This window comes from Castanea sativa, chromosome 10, assembly GCF_040712315.1.
Source record: "Castanea sativa cultivar Marrone di Chiusa Pesio chromosome 10, ASM4071231v1".
Taxonomy (NCBI): Eukaryota; Viridiplantae; Streptophyta; class Magnoliopsida; order Fagales; family Fagaceae; genus Castanea; species Castanea sativa.
This window is the reverse complement of record NC_134022.1, coordinates 21510334-21521255: the sequence shown is the minus strand read 5'-3', so window position 1 is coordinate 21521255 and position 10922 is coordinate 21510334. Positions and strand designations below refer to the sequence as shown.

The 10922-nt window shown below is 43.4% G+C and overlaps 1 protein-coding gene across 1 annotated transcript; it reads left to right on the top strand.

Annotated features, from left to right (window-relative positions):
* The first annotated feature begins 8094 nt into the window (after nt 1–8094).
* On the top strand, nt 8095–8692 carry LOC142612217 (uncharacterized). The gene is made up of 2 exons (XM_075784333.1): nt 8095–8169; nt 8216–8692. The coding sequence occupies exons 1-2, from the start codon at nt 8095–8097 to the stop codon at nt 8690–8692; spliced, it is 552 nt and encodes a 183-aa protein (XP_075640448.1).
* Nucleotides 8693–10922: the final 2230 nt, after the last annotated feature.

Genomic DNA, 10922 nt, shown 5'->3' with positions numbered 1-10922 from the left:
GCTAGGCGTAACCAAGGTTTTGTTTAACACTTAGAAAAATATAAAAGCATTAATTTACCCAAGGTGCGTGGTCCGAGGGGCCAAGCATATCCAATATCCAAGGTTTTGTTTAACACTTAGAAAATTATGAAAAGCATTAATTGATAAGCAATTGAGCCATAGATACAATAATGCCGAAATAAACCATTATTAAGTGAAGAGAACATCATATCATTAATAATAATAACCACGCAAGTTATTTACATTCTAAGGACATAGAACCACATTCTCATCCAAATTTTCCAAATAATATACCCCAATCCTTGCTACTAGCGTTATTACGTACGGGCTTTCCCAATTAGGGCCCAACTTCCCCTAGAATGGGTTCTTTGCAGTCCCCACCACCTTTCTCAAAACTAAATCTCCTAGAGCTAGTGGTCTCAATTTCACTCCCTTATTATATCATTTTCTTAAGCCTCTGCTGATAATGTGTCATCTTTATAGCAGCCACTTTTCTTCTTTCGTCAACCATGTCCAAGCTGTCCGAGAGTAAGCGGTTATTTTCATCAATACTGAACTAATCAGTTCTCAGGGTCGGGAGCCTTGTCTCTAGAGGGATTGCTGCTTCTGCCCTATAGGTCATTGAAAAAGGTGTCTCTCTAGTTGATCTTTGGGACGTGGTACTATAAGTCCACAGCACATGGGGTAATTCATCCACCCACTTTTGCTTTACATCATCCAATCTTTTCTTCAATCCAGACAATATAACATTATTAGTAGCCTCAGCCTGACCATTCCCCTGAGGATAAGCAGGAGTAGAATACCTGTTTCTAACCCCTAACTCTCCACAATATCTTCAGAAAACTTTGCTGTCAAACTGAAGTCCATTGTCCAAAATTAAGGTGTGTGGGACTCTAAATCTGGTGATGATATTCCTCCATATAAACCTCTTAGCATCCACATCCCTGATATTAGCTAATGGTTTAGCCTTTACCCACTTGGTAAAATAGTCTGCCTCGACGAAGAGCCACCTTCGGTTTCCTATAGCTCGAGGAAATGGTCCTACTATATCCAGGCCCCATTGAGCAAATGGCCAAGGGCTAGAAAGTGGATTTAGGGCTAGAAAGTGGATTCAGGGCTCCACCAAGCTGATGAATATTTGAGGCATATCTCTAACATTGGTCACACTTCCTCACATAATTCTAAAAGGCTTTCTGCATGCTTGGCCACCAATATCCTTGGGTTGAGGCCCTATGAGCCAAAGACCTCCCTCATGTATGACTCCCACATATCCCCTCATGCAACTCTTCCAACAAGGGCTCCACTGCTTCAGGATGCACACATAGTAAATATGGTCTTGTATAAGAACACTTGTACAACTTCTGTTCTTCGGACAACCAATATCGGGGAGCTTTCCTCCGCACCTTTTTCACCTCACTCTTGTCCTTAGGTAACATATCTCGTTTTAAAAAAGTCATTAAGGGGTCCATCCAGCTCGGCCCAACCTGGATGCTATGTACCTCGGCTAAGGGCTTGTTTACAAGACTAGAACTAGCCATATCTTCAACCATAACGACCCTAGGAAAATTTAACCCCAGAGACTTTGCTAGCATAGCCAAAGAATCTACATGAGAGTTTTGTCCTCTCGAGTTCTGCTTTAGGATGAAGCTCTTGAGGTGGACCTAAGCTGATTTAATTTTAGAGAGATACCCTCGCAATCGCTCATCTCGAGCTTCAAACTCCCCATTGACCAGGCCCACCACCAGACGAGAATCTAAATAAAGCTCTACGACTTCACCTCCTAACTGCGTAACCATTGGCATCCTAGCCAATAAAACCTTATACTTAGCCTTATTATTAGTAGTCGGGAAACCCAATCGCAGTGATTTCTCCATAATCAGCTTCTCAGGGGTTATCAGCACAATCCCTACCTCTGATCCTTTTCAGTTAGCTGCTCCATTAGTATACACTTCCTAGGGGGGAGTAATAGAGGCTGAGGTGGTCATAACACCAATTGCTCCTTCTCCCTCGCCTTCCAACCCGTCAGTGAACTCTGCCACAAAATCTGTTAGTTCTTGCCCCTTCACAGCAATACGAGGCATGTACTTTACATTATAAGCACCTAGCATGGTTCCTTGTTTGGCAATCCTGCCCATGTAGTTTGATTTCTGTAAGAGGGTCTGCAAGGGAAGTTGAGTAAGTACCACTACAGTATGTGCCTAAAAGTAATGAGGAAGTTTCCTGGTGGCGTGCACAATGGCCAATACTGCCTTCTCCAGAGGTAAATAATGTGTCTCCGCTTCCTGCAAGGACTTACTAACATAATAAACAAGTTTTTGTACTCCACTCTCATTCCTGACCAGAACCAGACTAACGGCGTAATCTATGACTGCCAAGTAGGCATATAACACTTCTTCTTTCTCGGGCCTAGAAAGGACTGGGGGTGCGACAAATACTGCTTAAGTTCCTTAAAAACCAACACATACTCCTCGGTTCACTTAAATCCTTCCACTTGTGGAGAAGCTAGAAAAAAAGATGACACCTATCTGCTGACCGAGAAATGAACCTATTAAAAGCTGTTGCCATTCCTGTTAACCTTTGCACCTTCTTAGGATTCTGAGGAGGATGCAAGCTATTAATGACCTTAATTTGATCCAAATTGACCTCAATTCCTCAGTGTGTTATCATGTAACCTAGAAACTTTCACGAACTCACCCCAAAAGAACACTTAGACTCATTTAAGCACAACCCATGCTCCCTCAACACCGAGAACACATCCCCCAAGTCTGCCAAATGATCTGAAACCTGCTTACTCTTTATCACCATATCATTAATGTATGCTTCCATGTTCTTTTCCATCTATGACTCAAACATCCAAGTCACCATTCTTTGATATGTGGATCCAGCATTCTTAAGACCAAAGGGCATCACACGATAGTGGTAATTTTCAGTAGGGGCGCGAAAAGCAGTTTTTTCCTGATCGGATAATGCCAAAGGTATTTGATGATGCCCTTGGAATGCATCCTAGAAACTCATTCGAAGATGTCCAACTGTGGCATCCACCATTTGATCAATCCGAGGAATAGGGAAGGGGTCCTTTGGACAAACTTTATTCAGATCCGTGAAGTCCACGCACACACGCCCCTTTCGGTTCTTCTTTTTTACCACCACAGTATTAGCCAACTACTCGGGATAAAAAATTTCTTTGATCGCCCCTGCCTGTTTAAGTTTGTTCACTTCCACCATCATTGCCACAGCATGCTCCTTTGATGAACGCCGAGGAGGCTGCTTTCACAAGATTTCCTCTAGATTCACGTTTAACCGATGACATATAAACTCAGGATCTATCTCGGGTATGTCATAAGTACTCCAGGAAAACACATCAACATTATCTTCTAGAAACTTCACCAGAGTTTCCTTTTCCACTGATGACAATTAGGACCCCACCTGAAAATATCTTTCAATGTCCTGTCCAATCACAACCTTTTTCAGCTCTTCAGACAAGACTTCAGGTACCCTAGTCCCAAGTCCACCCACGGGACCCTTTAAGTGCTACGAGATTCGCTCCTCTCCTACCAAGACAGGATCCACAGGATGTTGTGTGATGGCCGACACCAAACATTGCATTGCCATTGCCTAGCTACCAACCAGTTCCCCTACTCTTCCTTGCGTAGGATACTTAACTTTCAAATGCAGAGTTGATAACACCGCACCCATAGCATAAAGCCATGGTCTGGCCAAAATAGCAGTGTAAGGGGAGTAGACTTCAACTACAATGAAACTAACCTGCACCTCCTCGTCCCCTGCCTGCACGGGTAACCTTATCACCCCATGAAGGACTACCATTCTCCCATCAAAGCCCATTAAGGGCGAGTCATATTTTTTCAGATCCTCGAGCTTCATAACCTCTTTGTACAGGTCAGGGTACACGATCTCTACTTCGCTTCCCTAGTCAACCAGCACCCGCTTTACATCATACTCACCAATCCTTATAGTGACCACCAATGGATCATCATACAACTGGAGCGTTCCCATTTTATCCTTTTCAGAAAAACCTAAGGTAGGGATAGCTACCATCTTCACTTCCTTAGGAGCCTGATCCTGGTCCTCTGAATCAGGGCCCCTAACCACTGACATAACCCCCGAACAGGCCCCAAGATCACTTCTTGGCCTAGTCAAGATCACATTAATAGTGCCCAATGTCGGCAAAGGAGCTCCATCCTTTTGAAACCCAGCTCCCGAGTGCCCATATTGACCCTTTCCCTGTATCTGATCCTCTTCCACTCATTTATGTCAATGCAGTCCATCAATTGATAGGTTTCATTGTTAATGACTTCCTCAGCTCATGCTCCGTTAGGAGTCATACCTTGAAAGTTCTCACTGCCACGTCCTCAAAGTCTCCATCTATTTCATTATAGGTTTCCTAATATCTGTCGGAGTAAGTCCTAAGAATCTTTCCCTCCCTCATCATTATGGACAGAAGGGAATCCACTAGCTTGGGGACTCTGGTACACATTATCAATTTTGCGCCAAACACTTTAGTCAACTCTTCAAAGGACCTTATTGACCCCTCTCCTAGGGCATCAAACCAACGCATGGCCACTGGCCTGAGGCTAGAAGGAAAAAATTTGCACATGAGGGCCTCATTACTAGAATGAACTGCCATCTTCTGAGTGAAATGACTCACGTGCTCCACAGGGTCGGTCCTCTCGTTGTTAACGGTAAAAGTTGGCTGTGAAACCGATGGGGAAGCTTGGCTTTGTTAATTCTCCTCACAAAGGGTGACTTAGAGATCTGCTGAAGTGCTTTGTTTATCGCATCGTTCCCCACACCCTAATGAGATGGCCCCTGCCCGCGTCTGTACCTGACTTTTTCCTGCCTATCTTGGCGGGAGAAGGCTGAAAAAGGTTCACTGGACGGAGTCCTTGACCTATGTTAATACGAGCGATCCCCACTCTCCCCTAACCCATCACTTGATGGGGGTGATGGGCTCTTCCTGCCACGTTCCCTAAGGCTCAGCTTCTCATGCAGATGGTCTATCTCATGTTGCAACTTTCGCATCTCTTAATTGTGGGACACCTCCCTGACCTTGAATGACTCCTCCCAATGCGTTCAATATGGTATGATTCCACCACAACACTATCTCTTCTCTACTCCAAATTCATAAATGGGTTTACCTTCTGTGAAGCCACAAACTCCTCCCTGTTGTGCCCTGGGTTGGCCATGGCCTACCAGGATGAAGCCCTAATGAAATCTTGTTTCCCAAAGACGGCGCCAATTGTATGAACACAAAATTAGGCTGCTCAAGCCCACCAAAAACAGTGATGCTGGAGTTCCTAAATCTCAAAACAATAGAGATTTGTATAGAAAGTAGGATGACCAAGTGTGGGTTTTGCGCGAGGACACAAATGAGGAAAGAAAGTCTAAATGCCTAATGATTTAATATATGAAGGGTTCTTTACAATATTGCTTGGGGACAATTGTTCTTGATGATTACAGGTATTGTTCACTCTTTCTCTCAGTGGTTTCTTCTCCCTAATTCTTGCTGGCATGCCCCCTATCTGAAAGCCTCTTTTCTGGATATATTTCATGGCCTCTTGCATCTCAACCCTTTATCTATAATTTTCCCAAACCTCCTTAAGACACCTATCCCTTTAGACTCTTGGTGAAGGTGGTGGAAGGAGTTGCTGAGATGTGGATCCACTGTTCAGGTCACTTTCTCATTAATACAGCTGATAAAACTATTACCCACCATTTAATGCGAATGAACAGGTGGTACTTCATAAGAAACGTCTTACAAAGATTCCATTTAACCCCTGAGGCATCCATCTGCACCCATTATATCCCCCACGAGCACATTGTCACTTCTCATTCTAACCTCAGACCACCTCACTCCTTGAGCCATGGATGCTCATTCCAGAAGAACAACTAAAAACTACGACAATGCTACCCATCTTCAGTCCTCGGGTCCCCATAATAACAATTAATGCTGTTCCTCTAGAGTGAAACTAGTTAGTTTCATAGTTTTAGAATTCTGTTGATCCCGAGTAAATTATTATAAAAGTAATAAATGAATAGAGAAATATGTTGTGGGGATAAAAGGCCTAGGAGAGTATGTTGGGTTGTGGACCTTGTTCAAGAACGCTTAGTGGTCCGAGGACATGTAGGCAATAAGGAAGACGTAAGAGATAGAACACCATGAACAAATTATAGCTGCAAGGATTATGGAAGACAGTTCGAGGAGGAATGCCACCTCGGCTAATCAAAGCAGAGGTGAGGAGGATTGGTCTGCCTTCCAGGACAACATTCCAAAAGATTCTACTGATAAGGAGAAATTTCATGAAAGCATAAAACGAAGCGAAGCTGGGAAATATTTAGGAGAAAGCTGATACTATCGCATTGAATGCTCTGCAACTAACCCTCTGACTGCATTAATGTGAAGGTGATACCTGAACAATGGTAAACAGTCTTACAGCTACTTCCAAAGACTTCAGGAAGGTGCTGATGGGATAGGGAACAAGGACAACAACTTGATCTACACGTAGATGATGGACATGAAAGGGAAAGGGATGTATAATGAAGAAGGAAGCCCCTTACGCGGGGGGGGGGGGGATCTGAAAGGAGAAAAAGAACGACCACTATAGCATTAAGAACTGAATTTGTAACCATATTTAAGAGAAATGTATATATATATATATATATATATATAAGATTTATTCTCCTCGGACTATGCCGATGACTATTTACTTCATGCAAAACAGTTGTATTCTAGTTTTTCTTTTCATTTGGGCTCACTACAATCATTGTTTGATCTATTAAAGCCTAGTTTTCCAACACATTCTCTAAAAATGTACTTTATTAGGCTATTTGGGCCTCAATTTTTCTTCCTTTAAGCTTAGGAATCAAATCCAGTCCTTACAATTGGCACCGTTTGTGGGAAATTACTTGAGCTTTAGTGAAAACAACACTGAGTCATGGTGGGCTTAGGGCCAAACCAGGAGGAGTCCGTTAGGTCCTAGCGTCAAGATCAATTTCTCAACCTTGAGCAAATGAGGGACTAGGAAATTAGTATCTATACCACACATACCAGTAGGAGTTAGTCCAGGAGTGGGAGCCACGTCTCTCATGAGGCAACTACCACATGTAGTTGGAAATTGATCGTTTGAGAAGAAGGTTGCAACGAGGGTGGCGTGGAGGAACTCCTTCAAGTTCTAACCATTCTTCCGATGGTGATAGTGATCATAGCTACCGGCACAGGTCAAGGACTCCTCCTAGCGAGTCTTTTTTCAGTGTCGAGGAGCATCGTGGTAGGCGGAGGAGGAGAAGTCTGTCACGTAAAGGTCTGGGCAACGATGCCATGAGTAAGGCTCTGAATCAGATCTTCATGTCACCTTTTACCCAGAGAATTTAGGAGGGAAGGCTTCCCCGATGGTTTACTCAGCCAATGTTTACCATATATAATGGTAGAATGGACTCTGTGGAGCATGTGAGCCATTTCAACCAGAGAATGATTGTTCACTCTAAGAACGAGACTTTAATGTGTAAGGTCTTTCCATCCAGTTTAGGGTTTGTGGCGATAAGATGGTTTAATGGACTGAAAGAGGGTTCTATTCACTCTTTTATTGAGCTTATGAGGGCTTTTGGTTCTCGGTTTATAACTTGTAATAATGTTCCTTGGCCTTTAGACTCCTTGCTGTCTATGGCCATGTGAGAGGGAGAAACCTTAAAAACGTACTCTGACCGATACTAGGAGATGTTTAATGAAATTGATGGGGCTTTTGATGACGTAGCTGTAAGAACGTTAAAGGTCGGCCTGCCTGCCTAGCACAGTTTGAGAAAATCGTTGACAGGGAAGCCATCTAGTAATGTACACCAGCTCATGGACCATATTGATTAGTATACGCGGGTCAAGAAGGACCAATAACTAGGTAAAGGCAAGGCTAAGGTGGTTCCTCAGGATAGGAGGGACTTCAGGTTAGACAGGTACAATAGTAATCGTCATGGACGGGATTTTTCTAGGCAATCTAGGGCTGTAGCCGCTCAAGTGGTTAACACGGTGTTCCGAGAATCAGTGCATCAAATATTAGAAAAAATTATGAATGAGCCAAATTTGCAATGGCCAAACAAGATGGGAGGAAACCCCACGATGCGCAACCAAAGCCTCCATTGCTAGTACCACCAAAAGCGAGGGTATATTACCGAAGATTGTAGAACTTTGTGGAATCACCTGGAGCAGCTAGTCCGAGGTGGCAAGTTAAAGCAATTTTTGTATCACCCCAATGAACAAGGAGGCCAGGCAGGTTTAGGATCTCAGAAAGATGCTTCTTCAAAATCACCTTTGGGTACAATAAATGTTATTCTTGCTACCCTGAGAAGAACTGGTTCTCACCCTTCTAGGGTACTGTCCATAGCTCAACCACTTGCAAAGGACTCCTCCCCTGAGCCAAAAAGGAGTAGGGTGGAAGTCCGTCCAGTGCTGAGTTTTTCTGACGAGGACAAGTTTGGTACCTTGCAATCGCATGATGATACCGTGGTGGTTACCCTCAGGATAGAGGGGTATAATGTGAAGCAAGTGTTGGTAGACCAAGGCAGTGGGGCAGAGATTATGTATCTTGATTTGTATAAGGGGCTAAAGTTGAAACTAGAGGATTTGACCAGTTATGATTCACCGTTGGTAGGTTTTGATGGGAAGGTGGTTATACCAAAGGGCTAGATCAGACTACTAGTACAAGTAGGGTCAGAGATAGTAGAGGTGAAATTCATTGTAGTGGATGCTTACTCTCCCTAACTTGCCATCGTGGCAAGACCCTAGCTATATGCCATGGGAGCCGTCTGTTCCACTTTAAACTTGAAGGTGAAGTATCCATCTAGTGGCCAGGTTGAAGAATTGGTTGGCAGCCAGTCTATGGCTAGGTAGTTTTTAGTCTCTACTATTAGGCATCAGGCAGAATATGAACCCTTGGCCTCTACCGAGCGAGGCTTATAGCAATCAAAGAAGCCAGTGTTACTTACAGATAGGGTAGAAGGGGGGAAGTGTGAGGAATTAGAAAATTTTGTTATAGGTGATGATGGGGAGAGTTCTTTTAGGTTGGAGCACAGTTGCCTCTTTGAGAGAAGGAAGCACTAATGATATTTCTTAGAGAGAATATTGATGTGTTTTCTTGGAGTGCTTACGAGGCTCCTGGGGTGAATTCGAACTTTATTTGCCACCATTTTAATGTCAACCCGATGGCTATCCCCAGAAAGCAACCACCTCGGCGCTCGTCTAAGGAGCATTCTAATGCTGTCAAGGACGAGGTGATCAGCTTAAGTAGGCTAGGGTTATTAAAGAGGTTTTTTTTTACCCCAATTGGCCGGCCAATACAGTAGTAGTAAAGAAAAAGAATGAAAAATGGCGAGTGTGCATAGATTTTACAGATTTGAACAAAGCTTGCCCCAAGGACCCCTTTTCCATGCCTCGTATAGATCAATTGGTAAATGCCACTATAGGCCATCCTAGGATGAGTTTTTTATATGATTTCCAAGGATACCATCAAATACCTTTAGCTTTGGATGATTAAGAGAAAACAACTTTTGTTACTCCCACTAGAAATTACCATTACCAGGTGATGCCCTTTGGTTTGAAGAATGCAGGATCCACCTATTAGAGGATGATGACCAGGATGTTTGAGCCATAACTATGAAAGAAAATGGGTAAAGAAAAGTAGAAGAAAAAATAAACGAAAATATTTAAATGACTTACACAAGGGAAGAAAATATTTCCAAGGAACTTTATTTATATGTAAGTGCATAATTTGTACCCGGACCCAAACGAGTGATGGACTCAGGCCCAAAGAGCCTTATACAATGAAATTTGTAGAGTATGGGTTTGAAACCTAGGTTAGGGATATTGGAGAATTGATAAACAGGCTAGAAGGCCGCAATCTACACAAACAATAGATGAATATGAAAAAAAACTCTCCTCGAACGTAAGCCGAGGACAACTTTGTATACCCTTTCTTTCTCTAAGCAAAACATTACAATTTTTTAGTTTCCAAAAGAGGTCCCCCCCCTTTCTTTCCTCTCTCGTCTTCTTATAACCTTTTTCTTTTTCCCTGTTTCATCCATGTGTAACACAGATTTTCCTCCTAGATACTTGTCCCATCCACCACCTTCTTAAAGTCTTCAAATAATAGCTGGAAGGCTGAATATTACTGTTCAAAGGTCATTTCTCCATTAATGCGGCCAAGGAGGTAGATGCAAGGCCTTTAATGCGGTGATAGCAGCTTTTTCTTCAGATATTTCTCACACATTCCTGCTTCTAACGAGTGCTTGGATCACGCCTTCATCCAACTGATCTTACCGAATTCTGTCTCTAAACCCTTTAGCATGTCCCATGGCCTTTACTAGGCTCGTCCGAGGAGATACTCCTCCTTGGACAACTCCTTTGCTCCTTATAGCACGGACTAGCCTGTGGGCCTCGAAGACTCTGATTGAACAGACTTATACCAACTAACCAGGCCTAAGGCCCAAACGTGCTTTTTAAGCAATTTTACCCCCACAATAGCCCCTCAAAACTTCATTTCCCCCCCCCCATCCGAGGAGAGAAATGGAGTTTTAAACCAACAGCGCACCCTCCACACACTTTGCAAACCGCCACATGTGTAGGGGTCCTTTCGCTGCTTTAAAACTGCCTCTGACGCTTCGAAACCTGAAACACTTGCATTAATGACTGCAAGTTACGTCTTGTTCCCACGTTCAACGGTGAGATACGCATCCAACGGTCCAGGTTCATTCTGAAAAAATTGGGCGGGATAATTCTAATTCGAGGCCGCCTCCCACACGCCAAAACGCCTAGGAAGCTGTATCTCCATCCATCCTTTCAGAAATCAATCAAATCTAAGAGTTAATCACTATCTTTCCTCTCAAGAAGCTCGTGAAGAATCGCCTAACTATTTCCCGTA

Bases quoted from the DNA above. Each gene is read 5' to 3' on its own strand.
- LOC142612217 (XM_075784333.1), top strand. From the start codon at position 8,095: ATGGCCAAACAAGATGGGAGGAAACCCCACGATGCGCAACCAAAGCCT. The intron at 8,170-8,215 runs GTATATTACCGA...CACCTGGAGCAG, and splicing joins TAGTACCACCAAAAGCGAGG to CTAGTCCGAGGTGGCAAGTT.